The 25,991-nt window shown below is 44.4% G+C and overlaps 1 protein-coding gene across 1 annotated transcript in view; it reads left to right on the forward strand.

Annotated features, from left to right (window-relative positions):
* Positions 1-25,991, forward strand: part of LOC147728263 (thioredoxin-like) — a 119,976-nt gene that overhangs the window by 80,061 nt on the left and 13,924 nt on the right. The window contains exon 4 of the mRNA XM_086963762.1: positions 4,640-4,705. Coding sequence (XP_086819888.1) covers positions 4,640-4,705 — 66 coding nt within the window. The remainder of the gene's footprint in view (positions 1-4,639; positions 4,706-25,991) is intronic.

The following is a 25,991-nucleotide window of genomic DNA, read 5'->3' on the forward strand; positions in this document are numbered from 1 at the left end:
ACTGCTAAAAGTCAGATGTAATACCAGATCTGAATTTCAGCAAGGGAACCTTCCTCATAGTAATGTTTAAAGGAGATTCCAAACTTACACATTTGAAGAACAAACTTCAATGTAATGAATTTAGGGATTAAGAATAGGAGGCCTAAAGTATTATAGAAATTTTGGACTCATCTTTTGTTGCAGGCCACACTAGAGAAATAGTTTTGCTCCGGTGCAAAATAGAGTACATTTTCAGAATAACCTTGTCCTAAAAATTACAAACATCGCTCAAAGGTGTAGAACAATCATGAACGAGCAATGCCCTGTTTGGGAGCATAATGTAGCGGACACTTTAATAAAGGGTGATGATTCAGCTCAAAACGTAAGAGTCAGACAATCTCAATGCACAAATGGGTACAATGTCTGATATTTACATGTTTCTCTCATCTTCATTGATTGATTTTGCTCTCCAGAAAGTGTCATTCATTGTCGCTGAAATGTCACTAATAATTACACTGAAATGACTGAAATTATGAAAATGGCAGGGTGCCATTGTCACTGGGCGAATGGTGCACTGCAATGAGAGAAGAATGTCTTCACTACCTGGCAAATGAAACTCGCCACTGGGAGGCCAGGCCTCCGACTCGCTTCACTTCACACTTCATACCATGTAAGTGACTACCCTCATTACCTACTGACTCCTCTCCACATTATAATGGTGCCTTAACCCCTTTCCAAAAGATTCCTATTACTAAATACAATTGTCCCCTCCTTGATCTGATAAGCCACGCCCACCTACCCCACACCACATTGAGATCATCACAGTGGCAAGATCATCCTGCACCGTGGCGACACCTGCTCCCGTCTCTGTCTTGCTAGAGAGATATTCTCCTTTCCATGTATGGCAAGATGGTAGCTTTCCTAAGAAGGCCACAGTGGTGCCCTGGGAGGCTACTGTGATGGACCTCATAGGTCATGTGAAAGGAACGCAGGTAACACCTATGATACACCCAGCTCCAGGTGCACTCTGTGGAAGTTCCTGAGGGTTTCGGTGCCCTATGGCTAGCACTTTGACTGATGTGCTGGAACTCTTCCTACGATCAGGGGTCTGTCCTTGTGACTTTCTCCCCATTCAGTCTACGCTCACTTTCCCCTAGATTAAGTAATATCTACTCTTCCTTGACCTTGGTTTGCAAAAGTTAAAATTATTTACATATCCAAAGTTAATACAGTGAAGGGAAGGTGAGCAGTAAGTGGTAAGTAGCACAAACATTAGCAAAGACAGTAGATCTAGGTTTCATTCGTTTACACAAGGGCATTACCACATTAAAGAGAGATAGAGAGGGTAACAGTTGTAATGTAGTCCTTTATGCAACTCAATGCAATACCTGGAGCAGGGGGGGGGATAAACTGAGGCAGCCAATAACATTAGGTGAGAGATGTTTACTCAGCAGGATTGAGGCAAGATGTGGTTTACAAAGTCTCAAGCCCATGGCTCAAAGAGGCTAGTCGAAAAAAGCAAGTGGTTGAAGGGGGTGGACTGAAAGCCCACTCTATAGTGTTAGAAATGTGTTTGTTTTGCTGCTGTGATATCTGGAAGAGCACCTGAACAAAAATATCAATGTAGGTTAGCCTAAGAAGTCAACATTGGCCAGAAACCAGGTGCCCCGAATTGCCAGTGTTGAAGTGTTCACAGGTTTACCATACTTTACACTGACTCTTAGAAGCAAGCACAGTCGCAGTCACAAAGAAGCAGGCTCAGGGTAACCCTCGATCATTTCCTACCTGCAGTGATTTCCTGCCTGCTATCCCGCAAGCGGAACAAGCGGGTGACTCATTTCAGTTCCGCACTCTGAGGCAGAGGCCGATATTTGAGCACAGCTCGCACTATGAGGGGAGGGTGAGGGGAGAGCGAGGGAGAGCTGGAGCACCGCTTCTGCACTGTGGGCTTTGGTTTAGCAACGTTTGGTGCACTGAGCATTGCAGGCTTGTCTGGGACAAGGGGGTGAGGATGTGGCACACATGTTTTCAGGCCATACCACCTGTTGTTTCCTAACAACTTCTGGGTTGCCAACACGAGGAGTGGGAGTTTTGGCCATGAATACCATAATCCGCTGGTGTTTATATTAAAAAGTATGTACCTTTTATCAGTTATGGGCACTTTTAGCAACTGCCACTTAACTCATAATTGGAAAACGTTTTTTTGTAGTAAGTGCTTCACAGAACAAAGCAGAGCCATTCATTTAGTTACAAGAACCAAGCTGGAAATGGTGGTTATTGCGAAAGTGTGCGGCCGTGGCATGGCACTGCGTGTGAAAATGCAGTGCCATCTTGACTGCCAGTCAGCTGTGTGTGTAAATCTGTTTATTAGCAAGCAAGCAGCATTGGTTTGGCTACTTACGGTTACTGGTGGGAGGCACTGCCTTAATTAATAGGCCTGCTGCCAGCCATCAACGTCGAGCTGAACTGCTGGTGACTGTCGGGTGCGTGTGTACCAGGGCGTGGCAATTCGAAAATAATCTACGCATGCTGCCGCACAGCCCCTACCCCTGCAGTACCAAATCCAGTCCAATCTCAGTGTCCCACCCACCGGCAACACTGAACTAAGGGCCTAATATTTGCATTATGGCTAAATCTGGAATCTTTCTAATGTTGTCTCTCAGAGCCTCAAAACTCTTCACCGGGGAGGAGCAACAGTGTCTGCTGTGAGTCAGCAAGGTAATTATATTTAATTTACCTCAATGCCATATGGCGTGTAGACGCATAGTGTAGACCTGGTCCTGATGAATAAGTGCAGGTGCTAAACACCAGAAAGCACTGGCACAAACTAAGCACTGCATTGGGGATACATAAGCCATCACCATTAATAACATGTTTGTTTTATGGGAATATAAACATTGTACAGTATTGAACTGAGTTTAAGTGTCTTCTATTTTTGTAGGATTAAACCCCTGATGAAGGGCATAGCCCGAAATGCATTGAGCATATTTAAATTACGGACATATGATTTTTACCAAAATTAATTAAAATGGATAGTACAAAGTGAAGAAGAATGTAATTCATGGAGAGAAAACAAAATAAAAAGAATTCTCGTGAGTAACTTAACACATCTTGAATAAATTATGTTGAACCTGAAACTCGAGTGTGGTTTGGGGATGCCCCCTATTCTTTGGGGACAGCGCATCTATTGTTAATTCGCTATAGTTCACACTCATGAGGTGTTACCAACCAGCACCATTAAATATGTTTAATCAATTACAAAATTTACCAGTTAGTCTCATCACAAGTTAGACTGTGTATAGTATCATAGTGTGCCATTAAATGCCAGAAGGGTAATACCACATGAGCCCTACGCACTAGCCCACTACACAGAGGACTCATGAGAGGGTCGTTATGCACTACAACCTCTCTTTCCTCCCTGATGATCCACCAAAATGCTGTCATGGCAACACTTGGTGACTGGTCATTTTTTATGGTGAGCAGCTGTTTTACAGATCATCCAGGTTTTTGATTCAGCACTTGTTCGCTGGGGACTGGACAGAAAATATGTTGTCACAACTCTATGAAACGTAAACAAAAACTTTTCAATAATGCCTCGTTACCTGAAACTCTCATTGCAGGTGCCAATTGGTGGCACTTTGGACATACCTACATGTTCTATTTGATGGCCATATTGAAATGGTTATTGACACATGAACTACTAAATAAAATAGCTTACAAGGTCTTTGTAGCTCATTAGCCTATATTGTAATTATTAACGCTTATCCATCATCAGCCTCAAACTGCAGCATTTTTGGGGCTAATCTTCGTGGTGAAATCAATGTGTGACAATGGTGAAAAATTGCTGCCTAAATCTGGTTTGATTAAAGGTATGATACAAGGGCGGCTCCTCCGTTATGGCGGACGAGCATCGCCTCGCTGCTGAAAACCAGCAGACGCATGTAAAATAAAATGATAATAAAGCAGGTAATAAAACTGCTTTATTATAATTTTATTTTACTCCAGAGCCACCGCTGAGTCTTAAGGGTATACCCATCAGGAGCAGGGGAAGTGGTGGGCTCAGGGAACTGCCAACACGCATGTAGGTTTGGCCAGCCATTTTAGGACTGCCAAACTGACATGCACATGCTGTTGCTTGGAGATATAGGCAGGCTCAGGAGCACAGGCTCCCAGTCCCTGCTGGAGCGTGGAACCAGTCCGCTCCGCCCAACCCTATGCTTCTCTCATGCTGGGTAATACCAGCATAAGAGTAGTGTCTGGATTGGTGCAGGAGACTCTGGGAGCCCTTGTGATCATCAACTGAAGAGGCGGCGAGACAGCAGACGTCAGACTGCTGGTAAGTTCTTATTTTTTTCTCCCTCTCCCCACACGCTACCTACCTATTTCCCCAGCTGGCAGCCACCACTGGTATGATATTCTATGTCTCAAGTTTGCGTAGTAGAATTTTAGCATAGATTTTAGCCTCTACATACATAGTTGTGGAGTTAAGAATAGTAAATCTATACTTACCTCTGTACATTTACCTTCTCAATATTTTGGTCCTTGATAGCCATAACATGAAATGGATATGGTTTCCTTTCAGAGAAGCTAATGTAATTGTTAGGAAACGTCATACCCCTTTTTACTATTCTCACAGCATATTTTTTCTACCCTATTCTAGGATTTGGAACTGTGTAATTTCATTACTGGCACCCCAACGTTTTATTTCTACAGGAATGAACAGAAGGTACAGTACTACTTTACTACTTGCCAACATGTATAATATGCCAATAATGTCAAAATGACTCGTTTAAACTACTGACACACTTTTGAAAATGTGAGGTTGAGGTATGCATTCAGTACATCCTTATAATTATTCATATATCAGTACTTTGAGAGAACGCAAATTCCAGTGCCATTGTATCTGAGATAAATTCTTCCACCATTCTAAATATGTAGAGAGTGTGTTTCTGAAAATGTTTTAATTGAAAATATACAACAATGAATTTATGAAAATAGTCTATTTGTTAGTATTAAACACAAAGCAGCAAATACCTAAACATGCAAGCGCACATCAGTGCAACTACTAGGGGAGCCAACTTTCAACTCAACACACTTAAGAAAATCAAGCCTTTCCTTCCCCCTGGAGACATCAGTCCTGATGTACAATCCCTGGTTATCTCTCAACTGGAATATGGCTTTGTAACCCGTGCTGTGCTTTCCAAAGCTAGATTGGCCCCACTCAGAGCTACTCTAAACGCATCGGCCAGGCTCTTCACTGGCTCCAGAAAACATGACCTCATCTCCCCGACCTTTTGCAACAAAATTGGCTATCTATCGAACCTAGGATACGCTTCAAGATATCTTGCTTGACGCATGATGCCATACACTACAACACCCCGGCCTACTTGGCAAATAAGCTTGACCTATCGGGCTCATGTCTGAACTTAGGAAGTATATCCACCCTACTTTTGAAACCGCCCATATTCTAAACGAAAAGATCTTACAATTGTGCTTTCACCAGACTTGCTCCAAGAATTTAGAACGCTCTGCCTTCCGGGATCAGATACAATCCTTCCACTGCATCTTTCAAGAAACATGTCAAACGGCTATTCTTGAGTGAACACTAACAGCATCAACTGTTTCTCATGCCCTGTCTACAAAAGGGATTCCTATTTTACACCGTTGTTTCGATTTATTGTAGTCTTGTCTGTTAATTGGTATCTTGCTCTTGTGCAATTGATTCTTATTTTACATTGTTGGTTCAACTTATTGTATTCTTGTCGGTTAATTGGTATCTTGCTCTTGTGCAATTGATACTTATTTTACACCGTTGTTTCGACGTATTGTATTCTTATCTGTTAATTGGTATCCTTCTACATGGCAATTCTGAGTAGGTACGGGTCGGTCCAACTCACCAACTCCTGACCTTGATTGTTGTCTCCCTCTGTTTGTCAGTGTGTGGATTTAACTACACCATTTGTACAATTGTGTTTTATTTGTGCTTTCGCCACATCTGTACAGTGCTCTTATACCCGTAAGGGCCTTGTTCGCACTTTATAAAATGTTTCAAATAAAAATAAGAAATAAAATAAATACATTTATACATGATTATCCTCCAACTTGATTTACATTCGTGAAAATGTAATTCCTGCTGGCCCGTGCTGTAATAAATGATTTTAGACCTTGTAGTAGCACAGTAACTATTGCCTTCAAACACGACCATATCTGTGAAATCATCACTGTCCCCCACAAAGATGCTTTCAAGTTCATTACCTCCAAATTCACTATTAAATGCAACAAAATCACAATGGTTTACAAGCATCAGAACCCTGACTCCAGTTACCTAATGGTAACCTCACTTTGATTTCCCCACACTTGTAAATTAAATCATCATCCTTGGTAACTTTTTGGTTGACTAAAACATTTACTTCAACATCAACTCTTCTTAGATTCCATGCAAATTCTGGATCCAACCAGTATACAGAGTGTTCTTTGGTCCACGTCTTTCTCATGACATATTTTATCACTGAAATCATGCTTCCCTTCCTTTCTAAATGACGATTCAGCTAAAGGAAAATGTCTCATGTCTCCCTTCATGATACTATTGATACTAAACACACAAAAGGTAATTGGAGGACTGTTTGCAACCTGTCTAACCACTAGCAATCTCTCCATATAGATTCCCAATACATAATTTTTTTGTTCACAATGCCATTTCAGTTTGGACTCAGCTACATGAAAAATGTTTTGACCCTGCTCCAGTTGATTCAGAAAAGGGGGTGGTGATGAACAGAGTGTCTGAATTAAGCAGACCACTCTTACCCAGTCCAAGGATCAGGGATTGATCCATCACCGTTTTTTAGCTCACTGCACCATCCCAGCTCAGAACTTGGCTATATGCAAATTAGTCTGGCCCTGGCCCAGTGCATCATGGGAACAGGGCAGACCAAATTACCAAGCCAATTCTTATACTGGGAAGGAAACAAGCTACCGGGGACTGGTTTCTGGCATTTCAGCCGTCTTCGGCCCAGCTTGCTTGAATCCTGATGGTGCAATGAGCTAGGGACTCACATCTGAGTATACCCTTTCACGCTTATGGTGGACAAAAATGATTCAGAAAAGGGGGTGGTGATGAACAGAGTGTCTGAATTAAGCAGACCACTCTTACCCAGTCCAAAGATCAGGGCTTGATCCATCACCGTTTTTTAGCTCACTGCACCATCCCAGCTCAGAACTTGGCTATATGCAAATTAGTCTGACCCTGGCCCAGTGCATCATGGGAACAGGGCAGACCAAACTACCAAGCCAATTCTTATACTAGGAAGGAAACAAGCTACCGGGGACGGGTTTCTGGCATTTCAGCCGTTTTCGGCCCGGCTTGCTTGAATCCTGATGGTGCAATGAGCTAGGGACTCAGTTGGACAGCCGGAATCGCCAAGCCAGATCCACCTTGAACCGGACCACAAGCAACCAAAGGCCTGGTTCAGCATGACTAAGGCTCATTAGCTTGGCTCCAGTTGCACAGCAAGCACGGGACTCACGTTTGGGCATACATTCGCCACTTAGGGTGTATGTCAACCACACAAAAGGTGATTTGGATCAATGCTCACAGTTTGTCTAACCACTGGCTTATCTCTCAGGCTTGCATACTATTCCATCATTCTTTTGCTCAACATGTCATTTCAGTTTGGGCTCAACTATAAGTTTATTTGCTAAAGGGGACGGTAATCTAATACAAAAACCGTCAGAAATGTATCTTCTGGTCATCCTTGACCTTTTATCTCTGCTGGTACATCAGCCCTCATCCTCCTGGACCTGTCAGCCGCCTTTGACGCAGTATGCCATTGCACTCTAAAGACACGCCTCCTAGAAGCCGGAATCCAAGAGAAGGCTCTTGACTGGACCACCTCCTCCCTCTCCGGCAGAACCCAGAGCGTCAGCCTCCCACCCTTCCGATCCAAAGCCACTGACATCATCTGCGGCGTCCCCCAGGGCTCATCCCTCAGACCAACGCTGTTCAACGTCTACATGGCCCCCCTCACACAAGTGGCCCGCCATCACGACCTCAACATTATCTCCTATGCTGACGACACCCAGCTCATCCTCTCCCTCACCAAGGACCCACATACCGCCAAAACCAACCTCCACGAGGGAATGAAGGTCGTCGCCGATTGGATGAGGAGCAGACGTCTAAAGCTGAACTCGGACAAGACGGAGGTCCTCATCCTCGGACCCACCCCCTTAGCCTGGGACGACATCTGGTAGCCGACCACACTGGGAACAGCACCAACACCAACCGACCATGCACGCAATCTAGGATTCATCCTCAACTCCTCCCTCTCCATGTCTAAGCAGGTCAATGCCCTCTCCTCCTCTTGCTACAACACCCTCCGCATGCTCCGCAGGATCTACAAGTGGATCCCGACCGAAACAAGAAGAACGCCTCCGCCCGACTGATCGTCAACGTCCCCCGCCGCAGCCACATCACCCCCCACCTGAGAGACCTACACTGGCCCCCCATTGACAAGAGGATCACCTTCAAGCTCCTCACCCACGCACACAAAGCACTCCACAATGCCAGACCAGCCTACCTGAACAGCGGACTCAGCTTCCACACCCCTACCCGCCAGCTCTGCTCCGCCAGCCTCGCCCTCGCCGCTGTCCCCCGCATCCAACGAACGACTTCTGGCAGCAGATCCTTCTCCTACCTCGCCGCCAAGGCCTGGAGCACCTTCCCTACCCACATACAGCAGACCCAAGACCTACTCACCTTCAGAAGACTCCTCAAGACCTGGCTCTTCGAGCAGCAGCAGCACCCGCCCTCCCCGCAGCGCCTTGGGACCCTCGCGGGTAATTAGCGCGCTTTACAAGTACTCTGATTGATTGACTGATTGATTGGTATCCAATGATTGGCTTCAGAGAGCTTTTGGCATAGCAGTTACTCAGAAGCATTTAAAATCGAAATCATAAAAATAAGTATCCATTAATGGTTAACTTAGTATCTTTAAATTATCATGCATTGCAGCCAAATACTTCGAAAATGAGAAGGTCCTTCTCAGGTCATAGTAAACTTTAATGACTAATTCATACTTGAACATTTATATAAAATTTTAAATCATAAATTCAGACAGTAGAGAAAACATTCCTTAATCTTGATTCCTAACAATTTTGTTTCCTCTTTAACTTAAGAACATGCAGTAATTCTTCTCTATTACATCACATCTGTTGTGATTACATTCTCTCTCTAAAACTACACCTTTCCAGCTTGCCTCAAGACAGCTACTATTACCATGTTTGTAAAAAATCAAAACCAAACATCTCAAAACATTAATTGATATGTTAGTTGCTAAGATCTTATTCCCGGCAAAGGTTTAACAGTGGTGAACACTGAGACATCTGCAACAGCATCTATAAACACATCACATTCGTGATGACCAACAGCCATTAACTTGTCCTTCCAGAGGCATCAAATCTGGTTTCAACAGTGACTGTGCTAGTATAATTAAATGTTAGGATGATGAGGGCTTAGCTGTTCATGTACTTTGAGATTGCTCCACTGCAGCTGAAACTATGGACCACCAGATCCTGATAGGAACTGCCTATGTCATGTCTGAAAAGGTAATCAGTGCCCAAACTGTTTTGTCTCCTTATAGGAAACAGCAGCAACAGCAGCATATTTCTCCTTTTCATGTCATACATATCTCAAGTTTTCCTTAGGCCCCAGAAAGATTCTGCTCCCTAATCCGTACTAAATTGTTTACTCAAAAATCGAACATGCCTGAATAGAGAACATACAATGCATTTTTAAATACATGCTTGTATTCGAATGGGCATCCAAAGACATTGGGTGGGTGTCAGACGAAAGACCAGTTCAGTTTATGAGGGTGGACTGTCTTGTAACAATATCCTTGGGAATCACCCATGCAGGACTTTGAACTGCATTTTGTTTTTTATCGGTAGCCTACGACGAGTCTTCAATGCAGGTGTAATCATGTAATCATTACGGTGGAACTCAAATATGACCCTGACGGACTGATAAGGGATGTCTGGAGTTTATTGACAGTTGTGGGGAAGTGTTATACAGATAGATTCATCATAGTCTTGATGGGACAACACCTCTATGAGGATGATAGCAATTTTCTGATTAACAGGTGGAGGTGAAGGTATGCACCTTAGCTACTTGACAACTAAGGACTTGAAAGAATGCTTTCTCCAAACAGCATCCCAGGCTGCCTTTGAGTTGGTCCTGTTGAAGACCTCAAATAGATGGCCTTTTAAAGAGGAGATGTTTAGGGTTGACAGAGACCTTCAGGATACTTTTTAACTATTAAGGCCCATCCAGGGATGGGAAATCATCACTGGTATTTGCTACTGAGGCAAAAGACTGGATATAATAAAGTTGTGAAAGATGAATTGTATGAAACATAGCTACATGGTCCATAAGGCAAGATGAGAAAGAAAGAAAGAAAGGGCTATTTAAACCATGAACTGTTCCTTCAAGTGATTTGCTGTCCTGATGGTATGCACCCCTCATTCTGCTGTTTGGAATTTCTATTGTGGCCTCTTTGGGACCAGCAATTCGGAACTCAGTCTAGACCTTGCTCCAATCAGAACAGTCCATCCTGAACTGCCAACTGTATACAATACTGATGGATTGGGATGCAGCCCGAGTAATTACCAGTTTCTGAGATTAATGCAAGCATTCTATCCCTCATTTTAGTGTGTCACCCCAAGAGGAGCAAGTATGCCCAGACTTAGGTCCTGTGCACACTGTGTCACTGGAACCAAGGTGTGCCCGGCTGATGAGCCCATAACTAGGGTGAAACCGGTCCATGGTTGCTTGTGTTCTGGTTTAGGGAGGACCTGGTTTGGCAGTTTGGGCTGGACTGGTCCGACTGGAGCAGGATTGAGAGTGATTTGCATATAGCTGGGTCCAAACTGAGGTGAATTGGTGTGAAAAATAACGATGGATTGGAATATGCCCGAGTAATTACCAGTGGCTGAGATTAATTCAAGCATTCCATCCATCACTTTTTTGTATACTTTAGTGTGTCTCCCTCAGTAGGACGAGTATACCCAGACATGGGTACCCTGCACACTATGTTCCTGGCTGATGAGCCCATAAATAGGGCAAAAACTGGTCCAGGGTTGCTGGGTTCAAACTGAGGTGACATGGTGTACAAAATAACAATGGATTGGGCTCTGAGTAATTACCAGCGTCTAAGATTAATTCAAGCATTCCATCTATAACTTTTTTCTAAACTTTCTATAAGTGGCAATTTCAAAATTGTAATTTAAAATCCACCATAAATTAGTATTTTTATTACAATTCCAAACAAACCAAACATGAAGAGTTACCTGTTCCCATTTGGAAGTTACAGCTTATTAAATGTAATATGATAACTCCAATGATATCCTATTGGAGAAGTAGTCCTTGCCATAGTGAAAAGCAAATTTAAGAGTGTTCACTACCATGACATATAAAACTGAAAGGTACATTTCCCACCTTTTAAGTACATTGCACCATGCCCTTTGGGCTGTCCAGGGCCCCCCGTAAGGGTGACTTACATGAGTTAAAAGGAACAGTTTGGGCCTGGAAAAAGGTTTATTTTGCCAGAATAGTGGTTTAAAACTGCAAACACATGCTGCAATGGCAGGCATGAGGCAAGTTTAAAGTGCTACTTAAATAATAGGTGGCACAATCGGTGTTAGAGGCTCAATATGTTAATTGGTTATATGCATGTTCTACCATTTTTTTAGGAGTGAGCACAAGCACGTTAGTACTCATTAGCAGTGGTAAAGTATGAAGAGTCCAACAGCCACCAAAATTGATTCAGCAAACAGGAAAGTTGAAGGCAAAAGGTCAGGGGTAAACCACACCAAGGATGCCAGGTTTAACAGCCACTCCAGTTTCTCACAATGATCGTAGGAAAGCCAATAGTTTGAAAGTCTTAGAAGACTTACAGCCTGATTCATCAAAGACCCGTTTTGCGAGTCTATAATAACGATTCATAAGGAATCGCTATTACAGACTCGCAAAACGGGATTCATGTAGGAATCGCAAAATAAATTGCGATTCCTACACATTCCTTATTTGCGATTAGCAAATTGCTAATCGCAAATAAGGAATAACTCCCCAAAAGGCCCATAGGAATGAATGGGGAGTATTCCTTATTTGCGATTAGCAATTAGCTAATCGCAAATAAGATATCGATTTAAAGGGTGCCAGGGGTGTCCAAAGGACACCCTTTAGCACCCCTTAAGTGCAAATTTAAAAAGGTGTTGCGCACACACATGTCCAAAGGACATGTGTGTGTGCAACATGCAACTTAGAAAAATGCTTTTAAAAGCATTTTTCTAAGTTTTCGCTATTTACCACGAGGCTTGACCTCGCTGTAAATAGCGGGCCGAAATTGTGAATTCGCAATTGTAAAATGGATGATGAATTGCATTTAAGGAATCTCAAATAGAGATTCCTTAATTGTAATTCCTCGCAAAATTTGTGAAATCGCTATTACCGATTTTTGCATTTGGGATGATGAATCCCAAATGCAAAAATTGCGCTCGCAAAGGGCCAGATTCTGAGAATCTGGCCCTTTGCGAGCGCAATTCACCTTCATGAATCTGGCTGTTAAACCAGTGGGACAACATATTTTTGGAAGAGACTCATTTGACTAAATATGAGGTTTTTAAGTTTATTAAGTACAATTGGTTGGGAGTTATACTCTGCATAGACCCAGAATATTAATACGGATGTCTCTCTGGCTTTGAAATTTAATTGGGGTAGAAATTTGGTAGAGCATGCCTGCCTGGCGGGAGTCTCTAACAGCCTGATTCATCAAAGACCCTTTTTGCGAGTCTATAATAGCGATTCATAAGGAATCGCTATTACAGACTCGCAAAACGGGATTCATGTAGGAATCGCAAAATAAATTGCGATTCCTACACATTCCTTATTTGCGATTAGCAAATTGCTAATCGCAAATAAGGAATAACTCCCCATTCATTCCTATCGGCCAAAAGGCCCATAGGAATGAATGGGGAGTATTCCTTATTTGCGATTAGCAATTAGCTAATCGCAAATAAGATATCGATTTAAAGGGTGCCAGGGGTGTCCAAATGACACCCTGTAGCACCCCTTAAATGCAAATTTAACCAGGTGTTGCGCACACACATGTCCAAAGGACATGTGTGTGTGCAACATGCAACTTAGAAAAATGCTTTTAAAAGCATTTTTCTAAGTTTTCGCTATTTACCACGAGGTTTGACCTTGCGGTAAATAGCGGGCCGAAATTGCGAATTCGCAATTGTAAAATGGATGATGAATTGCATTTAAGGAATCTCAAATAGAGATTCCTTAATTATAATTCCTCGCAAAATAGCGAAATCGCTATTACTGATTTTTGCATTTGGGATGATGAATCCCAAATGCAAAAATTGCGCTCGCAAAGGGCCAGGTTCTGAGAATCTGGCCCTTTGCGAACGCAATTCACCTTCATGAATCTGGCTGTAAATTTGGCAGTCAATCTTATGACAGGGGAGCAGAAGCCAATAGCCTTCACTGACCTGATGGGTCAATTTTTACGATATAATTCTTTCTCATTAGTTGGCATATGCTGGTGAAGGTTTCATCTGCACTATTCAGCAAGATCATTCTCTGTTTGTTGTGGACGTTCATTTTTCAAAAGAGGTACCGTTTGGTGAGAAGAATAGGTTAGACTGCTCCTTTGAGAATAAATAGTGAGTTAGAAGTTATAAACTAGTTCTGCAGTTCACGATGTCAATGGGGACGTTATGGTTGCTTAGTGCTGCATTTCATGATTTTAGTGCTGCAGCAGTAAAGACGTGTCAAAGCAATTGAGAATGAAATAAGAGTATCACTTTGTTGGAAAACTAAAAGATCTCCCAACAAAAAGTATAATTAAGGGGATTCTAGATAGTAGTTCAGGTGACATGACAAACATATGGGGCCCGATGTAGATGGCTAATTACCGGTCTGTAAACCCGAAATTCTGTAAATTTCAGGCTTACCGACAGGTATTGAGCCATTTCAGATGTAGGTGATGATTCGGTAAATACAGAATCGGTATTTACCGATTCGTATCTACAGAAACATTATTTACCGAATCGGTAAATGGTATGTAGGAGGCACATTTAAGAGTGCTTCTGTGCTTTAAGGATTCGTTATTTACCATCAACTACAAGTTGGTGGTAAATATCAAAAACCTTTACAAAAACAATTTTGTGCTTTTGTAACAGTATGGCAGACAGACATGCTCTTAGGGCATGTATATGTGCCACATATGCACACATGCACGATTCAGGGGTGCAACAGGGTGTCAATGTGACACCCTGTCACCCTTGAATATGTGCCCCCTATTACCGATTCGGTATTTACCGAATCGGTAATAGTGAATGGCTTCCCATTCATTCCTATGGGCCTCCTGGCCCGTAGGAATGAATGGGAATTACCGAATCGGTAAAAAACGATTTGTAAAATACTGAGGGCCCGATGTAGGTGGCCAATACCGGTCGGAAACGGCCGAATTCGGCCGTTTCCGACCAGTATTTGGCCTTTTGAGATGTGGGGGACCTTTTTTTGTCCGATTCGGTATTTTACCAATTCGGTAAAATTACCGAATCGGAAAAATACCGAATCGGTAAGTTTACCGATTTTTAAAATTCGGGATGTAGGTGGGACTACTTTCAGTCCCACAGGCCCTTCAGATTCGGTATTTTAACACCCAATCCAATTGGGTGTTAAAATACCGAATCCAGGTGTGCATGCACATGTGTGCATGCACACCTATGCCATGTGACAGACAGACATGCCCTTAGGGCATGTCTGTGTGCCACATGGCACACAAGCCAGTATTTGGGGTGCTAGAGGGTGTCAAAGTGACACCCCATGCACCCTTGCAGAAATCGGTAATTACCGAATCGGTAAATACCGATTCGGTAATGCACATTGATTCCTATGAGCTTCAAGGCCCATAGGAATCAATGGGGGATACCGATTCGGTATTTACAGAATCGGTAAATACAGAATCTTACAGATTCGGTATTTAGCGATTCTGAAATACCCACATCTCCCCCCCTCCAATTTACCACTTCTTAAATACCGAATCGGTATGATTCGGTATTTAAGAAGTGGTAAATTGGAGTTTACCTACATCGGGCCCCGAATCTTACAGATTCGGTAAAATGTACCTATTTTTTTCCTACATAGCATTTACCGATTCTAAAATACCTAAATCGGTAAAATTTGGTATTTTAGAATCGGTAAATGTAGATTAGGTAAATGTAGATTACCTACATATGGCCCACGGTGTCTTGGAAAATCTCGTAGATTTTAAACAATGTTAAGAAAACTATATGTTGAGAACATGGCATCTTTAGAAGATCAAGCAGCAACGGAATGGTTTTATTTTACAAAAATATATTTGGAAATTGTAGTTTTTTGCGAAACCAATCACTCTTCAAATCCTGAGACATGTTAGAAATGCCTGAGGAGGGTTTGCCCTCAGTACATAGTGCTACTATATAATTTGATGCTAGATGATCATTACCATGATTTCTAGCTGCAGATTATCATGTGTAGAGCTTACACAGCACTGAACCTTTGTATTAGGTGTGCTGCAGCTATATCACTGCATTAGTTTCTGCTGAGGTTGTGAGTGAGTTATGTACTTGTCAGTGCACGTTCGCACTTAGGGAGCATGGCGCTGGCACGAAAGCCTCCACAGGAACAAGGAGCAGAAGACTTGTCTAGACAAACAAGTAAAATATAAAGAAAAGTTTACAATAAGTCTTTCCAGGTGACAGATCCACCTTTGCCCCAAAAAGCTGAATAGATTTAGCAGGTAGTGTCAGGACTTCTGGCTTGAAAACGTATTTGTTTAACTATATGATTAGAAACAAAACGAGGGGGCTGTAGGGTATAGGCTGCGTAAGATTACGTAGCTGTGTACTTCAAACTCATCAATTTTCTTTTCTGTGAAAGTGCTCTAAGGAAATTGAACAATGACCACCCGCGTTGTTAGATGAGTGTAAACAATGTCCACACACATACATCAAATACAAAATCAATTTGCTGGAAATTTATTTTGTATTAGCTATATGATTATATCTTGGACCCCTAGTGGTAGCATATAGCATTGTTCATTCGTAAGGACCTGCAGGTTTTCCTCAATTAATATCAGTTGCACTCACTGTGGAGGAGTGTGGCTCAATGCTTAGAGCGGCAGACCTTGATGCAGAAAGCTGGCCAGGGACCAGGGTTCGATTCCCGCCTCGGCGGGTTTCGGGCTTAAATTCCTCTGACCGGATATTCTTGCCTCAGTGCCGATTCTAAGCATGGGTCCCACGCTGCAACTCTGGGCAATAGCTTGCTTAGTCTCCACAAAGGCCCCCGATACACAAGGGATGCCTGGTTTCACCATGGGATGCCCCGGAGTGGACACCCCACAAGGAAAAGCCAGGAGGGGTTCCCTTGTGGTAGGAGTACAAGCGCCGGGATGCCTCCGGGTCACTGTTCGCGCTATACAAATACGCCACATTTACATTTACATGTGATATACACCAGTGTTTTCTCGAAATGCCTGACATTAAAATGCAGTCTGCATTTCTAATACTTCCTCATTATTCCATTCATTTTGATATGGTGCCGGCCCTTTCATTCTTAACATCACTGGACTTCATTGTACTTTTCTCGCACCAACCCCAAGAACGTCACTACAATATATGTGAAATAGGGGACGCGAATGCTAAGGGCCTGATTACAAGTGGCGTGGAATAGGGTGGGGTATTTAGAGGACACTAAAATTATGCGGTAGTTGAGAACAAAATTATGTCCCCAGGATGATGAAATTAAGCAGCAAAAAGAGTTATAAGGCATAAAGCGGAGTATTCTGTAGCAGCATTATTATGTTATTCTGTCATTTTAGCAATTTTTAATATTGTCTGGGCAATGTTGCACCTCATTAGCACCAGTTTAACTTCTAAAAAGCGCAATTAGCAACTGTATGTTGACTTTTTTTGTCATTTTTTACAGTTTTTTATATTCAGGTTTTATAAGTATTATGACATATACAATTTTATAAAACAAAGATAATTGTCAGGATAACCTCCCGATGTAAACAATAAAGGGTTAAACAATGACAAATTTGAATCTCAGTGTATATTAATATCCCTTAATTAAGGAAAATGTAGACGGGAGAGAGTTGACTTCTGTAGAGTAGTGCTCTAGTGTTTCTGTCACGTGATGACAGAGAAAACTGGGAGCCCGGGCGGCCATCTTACCTTATTGTAGCCCAGCCGTGTTACGAGCTGGAGCCTTCCCCGGCGCTCTCCCTTAATAGAATAAATACCTGAAACCAACCCCGTGTCCGTCTCATTAATAACACCAATCGCCTCACTACAACTTCTGGCACACATAGCCCCCCCACCACCACCTGTGTGAGGACAGGCCTGTCATCGGGGCAGGATAGGAGAAGGAGCTGGATGAGCCAGATCAACTGATGAAAGGGGAGGGGAAGGGTGCGCGAGCGCAAGGAACAGTGGAGTGCCATCCACACACATATCTATGGTCCATGTGCACCTGTGTTAGACCGCCTATCATTTGCATGGATCTTTGAATAGGAGGGGAGGGGAAGGGAGAGGGCCGACACAGTGGGAATACATCCCCAGGGCTCAGTCTCGTGACATATCCAGTTCCCTTGGCCGTCCCAGTCGTGTACATGTACATCAGTCGTCATTCTCACTCATCCATTCCTTACGGCTCATCAGGCAACTCTCAAAAAGGCCCAGGCATCGCAGGGCCAATGGGGGCTGCTGCAATCCCTCACTCACAGGATCTAACATATTTGTGGGTAGTGGAGAGTCCGGGTTCACATCCCCGGCCACCCCATCATTACCCAAGCGCTCTATCATGTAGCTTTCTAGGTCTCGTTCCACATTCTCATCAGGGCGGACTCTCTGAAGTCGACACCCCTCAGCCACTGCCCACTCCAGTAAGTTTGCCCTCCACTTATTTCCCTCTGGTGGCACCAGGCTCGCCTAATGATTTGAGATGTGCCATCTGGCAAGGAGCAATCCCAGCTGAGCGAACTTATACCTCATCTTGCTCCCCGTATTTAGCAGTGGCAGCAGTCCCAGCAAAAAACTTCTCCTTAAGTTCCGCACCACTTCCTCCCAAATGAGTCCTATTCTCCTACATGCCCACGCAACGTGCGCAAAATCAGCGGGAGGGCCATGCATCTTGGTCATCCAGTGGAGTTTGTTGGGTAAACCCCTGTGCAATCGGTGTGGTGTCAGATAGGCACTGTGCAGGTAATAGAAGTGTGCCAGTTTGAAGCTGGCATTACTGGCCACCCACTTCACCAGAGCCTGAGTGCGCCTCCACTCCCCAGCTGTGAGGGGGGTCTGCCAGGTCCCTGTCCTCACTGCCCCTTCCGACATCAAGTCTGTTTGGCTATCATTTTCAGGGCTGTGCATAGACGGGAGATTATAGCCTTGGTAGATCAGAGGTCTCCTTGAGCACCCTCAGGACATTTGATTAATTAGGTTCGGCTGGGAAGGTTGTCTACATCTCGCTGGTTGAACGTGATATATTGGCGCATTGCCCGGGCCTTATGCGTAGTGTGTGCCCACCTCCTCTAAGTTATAAATGTAGGATTCAGGTATAAGGCTCCTGCTCTCTTACATCCGCCCTCTACCCAACATGTGACATCCATAGAGTCTTGCATGCATGCGAATGGCTGTAGGCATAATATGGGGCATATTTGTCCATAGGTGACCATTCTTTCCCATGCCCATGAAACCTGTCGGGCTGTAAAGGGAGGACACATGAGCTGTCTGCTGCCTCTCATTAGCAATAGAGGGAGGCTTGCATGCAGCATGCCCAAGGAACACGATTGGCACCCCCGGACATCCTGATGGCTTTGTCTCTACAGCGCTCCTCTTATCAGGTCTCTGCATGTGGTCAGCACCCACCCCTGCCTACTGGGTCCTAGTATGTGGGTCAGTTGCAGGGCAGAGCACAGTGCAATTGTAGAAATTGAGACCTCAAATGTGCAGCGGCAAGCAAGCCTAGCTTTGGCAAAGGAGGGTCCCATAAGGGCTCAAATGTCTCTGGGGGGTCTTCCCCCTAGCCTTCCTAGCTGGCTGACTCAGGTCTATGCTCAGGAGAAGCCGCCAGCACCCATTAAAACTTCTGATTCATTTAAATTCAGACTTTTTTTGCTATTTTTTTCCTACTCTAAATTTGCAAACTTTTATGACCTCTTGAGTGATTGACAGGGAGCAGACAATGGGTGGGATAAATAGTGCTCCACGTGTAATTGGAATCCCTGCACTAACAAATGTCTTGCAGGAATCATAGTTTAAAAGAGCCCTTGTAATCAGGCCAGAAATGGCAAAAGGTAGGGGTCTTAGCTCTGCACACAGCATGGGAGCAAGGCCAACACCACATATGAGGCTGATCTACAGCCATCTAGAACTAAAGATTGCCTGTCCTTCTAGCAGGTACTATTTTGATAAGTGTTCCCATTGGAGGAGACCTGATTTGCCAGCTGAAGCAGGACCAATGCTGATTTGCATAAGTTCTGTGTCTAGTATGGCATGGTGGGAAATCAAATTGGATGGGAATGTGGCCATGACTGATTGCCAGTGGCTGAGATTAATCAGACATGTTTTCCATTCCATTGTTTGCTGCTGTAGATGTCCCAAGGGTAATAGATATACACCCAGACATGGATCCTGTGCTCACTGTGCAATAGGACTCACTGACGAAATCTAAGCAGACCAAAATTGGCCTGGTGTTGCTTGTGTTCCCATCTGGAGGAGTCCTGGCCTGCCAGTTCCTATTGGAGCAGAACCAAGGCTGATTTACATATGATTAGTCCCTGCCTAAAGTGGCATAGTGGGTAAAAAGTGATGGACTGGATTGCAGGTCAGGCTCTCACCAGTGCCTAGATTAATTTAAGCATTCCTTCCACCATTTTGTTGTTTGATGGAGAAAGAGAAAGCAGGAGTGGGTATTTACTTTATCTGACCAGACAGAGAAGGAGGGTATGCCAGATACAAGCTGAGCAAGACAGTCATATTTGGCTTAGATTATGGGTAACTAACCATAGTCAATGCTGGTGGGCCATCCCCGCCCATGTTCAGCTCTGTACTCACTGCATCTCGTAGCATCACAGGGTTACCAAGGCCCTACACCTTTAGCAGGTGGCATACCACAGAGTACCCTTCAGTGGTATTTAGAAATGTACTGGATGCCTGCTGACCATAATGCATACTCATATCACTCTCAGCACCTCAGGTGACTTGCAGACAATAAAAGGCAATTTTACCAAAGTGCATGGATTCCTGACGTTATTGGTGGTGTGGTTTGCACACACATCCCAATACCCCCCTTATTAGATACAGAGTACCTGTATGGGAAAAGAAATATAGCAGTCATTGAACTTCCAGGTGCACTGCTGTGGGAGTATATACAACTCCTTCATGTTTTTGCAAAGTGCACTTTACAATCGACTTGCAAGGGGGTTGATGGGATATGGTTGTTTGGTAGGTGAGTGCCATTTTCCATGCCTCTGGGTCATACAAAAAAACTTGCCCTGCAGGTCGTTCATACCCAGGCATAAGCCTGTGGTAGAGGTGTGAAAGGTGTCAATGCATGTGTCATTTGCTGGTGTATTCGCGCCCCATTTCTGAACCCGTGGACACAGAGGGAGCGTCGCTACAGTTTAACACATAATCAGTCCTTGAAATAATTGTTGGTATTTTCAGTGGGATATTTTGGTATTGGCATATAAGATGGGGTGTCATGGAGTGTAGCCCTGACACCTTTTGCAAAGTATTTGCAGTTTGTGCAACGCTGCACAATATTGCCATGCACAGGGAGTTGCAGAAGAACCTGGTAGAACCTGGGGACAATTGGCTAGAAGATCTACCCCATCATTGTTTCCTTAGGCAAGACATTTTAAGCTGTGGAGAGAGAAAGAGATGCAAATAATAAGCTACATAAAAAAAGGTTGGTTGATAAATACACGATGACCAATGATTTGATTCTAATTGACAATGCATTTTTTTGTAAACAATTTTTATTTGCTTTATGATTAAGCAAGCGAAAAGGAAGGCTACAAATACAGTTGACATTACTTAGTACAATAAACATGCCCATCTAATCTCAAAATCAGTGTTCCCAGGAAGAAAAACAGTATACGTAACTAACAATGAGCCTCAATGTGCTACAAGCACTGCCTGGCCTATTGTAGTAACGCTAGCAGACAGTAATGTACAGGCAGTGGTTGGTTTCATATGCAACATCAACACAAGTCCAATCAGAAATCGAGACAACAAAAAGAAAAAATCATTCAATCAATCAATCATTTTCATTTGTAAAGCGCACTACTTACCCGTGAGGGTCTCAAGGCGCTGGGGAAGGGGAATGCTGTTACTGCTCGAAAAGCCAGGTCTTGAGGAGTCTTCTGAAGGTCAGCAGTTCTTGGGTCTGCCATAGGTGGATGGGAAGGGTATTTCAAGTCTTGGTGGCGAGGTGGGAGAACGATCTGCCGCCGGATGTTGCTCTTTGGATGCGGGGGACTGTGGCCCAGAGTTTTATATAGCACGATCTTGACCCGAATTGGGTATCAGAGCCCCTTACATAGCACCAGTTACCTTACATGAGGAAACACATTCATTTTGTTAGGCACTGGGAGATTAAGTGATTTGCCCAGAATCACAGGATGTTTTAGCGTCGTTACCAAGACTCGAACCCAGTTTCCCAGGTCCGAGGTCGAGCGCCCTAGCTGTTAGAGCCCGTAGCTGGCTGGTAGGGGTGTAGAAGTTGAGTCATCCATTGAGGTACGCTGGTCCAGTGCTGTGGAGTGCCCTCTGTGCGTGGGTGAGGAGCTTGAAGGTTATCCTCTTGTTGACAGGGAACCAGTGCAGGTCTCTCAGGTGGGGTGTGATGTGGTTGCGGCAAGGGATGTCAAGGATCAGGCGTGCAGAAGCATTCTGGATGCGTTGAAGACTTTTCAGGAGTTTGGCGAGAGGCTCCTGCCTAGAAGGTGTTTCCGTAGTCCAACCTACTACTGATGAGGGCCTGAGTGACCGTTCTTCTAATTTCGGTGGGGATCCACTTGTAGATCTTGCAGAGCATGCAGAGGGCGTTGAAGCAGGACGAGGAGACGGCGTTGACCTGCTTAGTCATGGAAAGGGTGGAGTCGAGGATGACCCCTAGGTTGCGTGCGTGGTCTGTGGGTGTTGGAGCTGTTCCCAGTGTGGTTGCCCACCAGGAGTCGTCCAAGGCCAAAGCGGTGGATCCGAGAATGAGGACCTCCATCTTCTCCGAGTTCAGCTTCAGTCGGCTGTTCCTCATTCATTCAGCGACGGCCTTCATTCCTTTGTGGAGGTTGGTTTTGGCGGTGTGGGGGTCCTTGGTGAGGGAGAGGATAAGTTGGGTGTCATCGACGTAGGAGATGATGTTGAGGTCGTGCAGTTGGGCGACATGGGCGAGAGGTGCCATATAGATGTTGAACAACGTTGGGCTGAGGGATGAGCCCTGGGGTACGCTGCAGATGATCTCGTGGCTTTGGAGCAGAAGAGGGGGAGTCAGACGCTCTGTGTTCTGCCAGAGAGGAAGGAGGTGGTCCAGTCCAGGGCCTTCTCTTGGATCTCGGCGTCATGAAGGCGTGCTCATAGTGTGCTGTGGCAGACCGTGTCAAAGGCGTCTGACAGGTCCAAGAGGATGAAGGCAGCAGTTTCTCTGTTCCCTCCGTTGTCTAGCAGGGTTCTGAATGGTAATGTCAACACCGGGAATGGAGGAAGAACCAAACAAACACCGTACATAAGTTGTATCTGCAGTTCCACTAAGAGAGGGGAGGTGGTCAGGGACCAGCAGGGCACACAGCACACCCTTTTGTGCATGTAAAAAGCCATGGGCCCCGAAATTGGCGCTACAAGGCTCCAACAGAACACTTTAGTAAAGGTGAGCTTACAGCAGCAAAGGAGGTCATTCAGCTGAGGTCTACTCTTGAAGGATTTGACCAGCATTGACACAGAGGGGCAAACCAACTGAATCGCCTCTCAGGCCTCCATGACTTCTAGAGAGTGCAACCCTCTGTTAATCTCTTTTTTTAAAGTTACTGTTTCATAATTGGAGTATTTAGTAGTCTCGTTCACCGGACATGGTACTTTAGGGCCCATGGATGCTCCCAAGTCAGAGATATCTGTAATTTAGTCAACACCAGCACCAGGCCTACAAATCTGACAGTTACCTTAGTAGCTTTAGTTCTAGGAAAAAAAATATCAGACACACCAGCATAGTAGGAGACAACTCACTCTCCATGGCATGAGAGATGTATTGTAGGGCCGTGGACCAATATACAGGAATTCAAGTGCAAGTCGAGACGATATGATAGAATTCAGCCCCCTCTTCACCACATCTGGGACTTTGCCGCCACTGGATACATATGATTTATTCTTTTAGGAGTGATGTAGATGCTGCAGAGGTAATAGTACTGTATTAACTTTAAACTTGAGATTCTATAAACTCCATGAATTTTAAGATGATGTTAAAAACCCTCTTTATTTTAGAAAGTGCCTGCTTGTTTGAGAAGCAAAGATACTGGGAGCGAGTCGTGCACTATACTAAGTGATAAAGTAATAACATAATTAAATGTAGCAATCAGCAATCGGGACACCCATGTCAGTAGGGCATTTATGTCGCAGTGCTCCCTACTCAAACTTTGAGGTGGCTACAAGGGCATGGTAGAATATTGTCACTGTATGATTCATTGCATCTATGGTTATTGTAAGACATTCATGCTCCTGGGGGGAGATTGGGGCTCTGATTCACTTAGACCGCTTGGTAGCCTTCGATATGGTCTCCCACCACACACTCATCCCAAGGCTGTAAAATGTAGGCATCCAAGGAGCCGCTCTCAGATGGATTGCCTCTTTCCTCACCATAAGAATGCAAAACGTCCCCTTCACCTCCAAACTCAAGAAAATAATTTGTGGAGTACCCCAAGGATCCTCACTCAGCCCTACCCTCTTCAACAGTTATATGACACCCCTGGCTAGTATCACTAAAAACCCACGGACTCAACATCATATGCAATTCCGATGACACCCAACTCATCCACTCTCTCTCCGAAGACATCAACAAGAACACCTTACACAACTGCTTGACAAAAGTTGCCAAATAGATGAAGGACAACTGTCTAAATGTCAACACGGTTAAGAGAGAGGTACTTTTTTTCGGAAACCAAAGCTCCGCATGGAAGGCACCCTGATGGCCCTCAGAACTTGGACCGCCTCCTAACTCTACTGACAATGCTGGGAGCCTAGGTATAATTTTTGATAATGCCCTATCCAAGAAGACTCAGGTAGTCAACTCTATCTGCTCCGCCTGCTTCTTTAGCCTCTGCACGCTTTGTAAGATATTCAAATGGCTACCCCAAAGTTCAGGATGCACCATCACCCAGGTCCTCATCTCCAGCCGACTAGACTATGGCAATGCTCTCTACGCAGGGATCGCAGCTCACTACAGACCATAAAGAAAGCAGCAGCCAGACTCATCCTGGATCTCCCTAGATGAACCCACCTCACCCTCTACCTCAGGGAACTCCATTGACTCCCTGTACAGAAAAGAAGCTAGTTAAAGCTCCTGATCCATGCATACAAGGCCCTACAAAACTGCAAACCTGCCAACTTGAACCACCGCCCGAACTTCCATCAGCCCACCAAACAACTCTGCTCTGTTTCCCTTTCGCTAACCCTCACCCCGCATCAGACGTAGCAGATGCAGAGGTCGCTCCTTCTCCTATCTAGAAGACATGGAACAAGCTATATCTTCATTTATGGATCTCCCCGTCTCTTCCAGAGTTCCGAAACTCTCTGAACACCTGGCCATGTAGCTAATCAACTGGACCCTGCCAGCGTCTGGATACCCTCACGGGTGACAATTAGATCTCTACAAATGTATTGATTGAATGTTTCCTCTGCACCTGTGCACCTGTGCACAACCAGCAACTCACCATTGCCATTAAGATGCCATGCAGTAGAACGTGCCTTGCTGTAATACCATATGCCTGCTGCACTTCCTGAAACGTCATGGGTGTGTCCTTGTTGTATATACTCCCCAGTGTTGTAAGTCCACTCTTAACCCACTCTTCAATGGCAGACCAGTTACCACTGTTTGGCAGGAGTGCTAGGGAAATCAAGTTAATACCCATTGATTAGGGTACCTTTGTGTGTGTCCTCTGAAGTGCCCTGACCCAGTCACAGCAAAGTGTTCTCAGCGCTATTCCGTTAAACTGAAATAGATTAACTCTGAAAGGATTGAACATTAGCTGTGTCAAGAGTGCCCTTGGAGTCATATCTACACTTGAACCCTGCATCTCCCCACAGCATGTGGCTCTCCATCTAGCTGCCCATTGTAGTTGAGCAGCTATGTAGTACAGTCCAAATTCAGGTGCAGCTAGGCCGCCCTCCCCGGTCACAGCTTAAACAGAGCCATTCTACATGTCCAAGTATCCTAGATCAAGTTTACCAACATACAGTCCATCTTATGAAAACCTCCCTAGGGATCTGGATGTAAGTGACACTAAAAAGTACAGCAGCCTAGTGAGCATCACCATTTTTGACAGTGCCATTTTCCCCATGGCCGATATAGGAAATATATTCCACACCTAATCACATGTCACAAGGAGAATAATGTTGTCAGTAGATTCTGAGTGGTATATACGGACCCCCAGATATTGCAATGTGATCAGTTCTCATCTGAGATCAATGATTGACTCCTAACTCCATGACATACTCACCACATCAGGGACATGCTGTGCATATCCACAAGATTGCCTGAGTTGACATACAAGCCAGATAAGCAGCAAAAATCATCCAGTGCACAATCAGCTTCTCTAATACCCTCCCTAGAACCCCGGAGACACAGCAAAATAGTGTCCACATACAAAGACATATACAACAGTTTACCATTAATGTGGACGCCCTGGAAGCAG

Source organism: Lissotriton vulgaris, chromosome 3_1 (assembly GCF_964263255.1).
Source record: "Lissotriton vulgaris chromosome 3_1, aLisVul1.2, whole genome shotgun sequence".
In the NCBI taxonomy this organism is placed as follows: Eukaryota; Metazoa; Chordata; class Amphibia; order Caudata; family Salamandridae; genus Lissotriton; species Lissotriton vulgaris.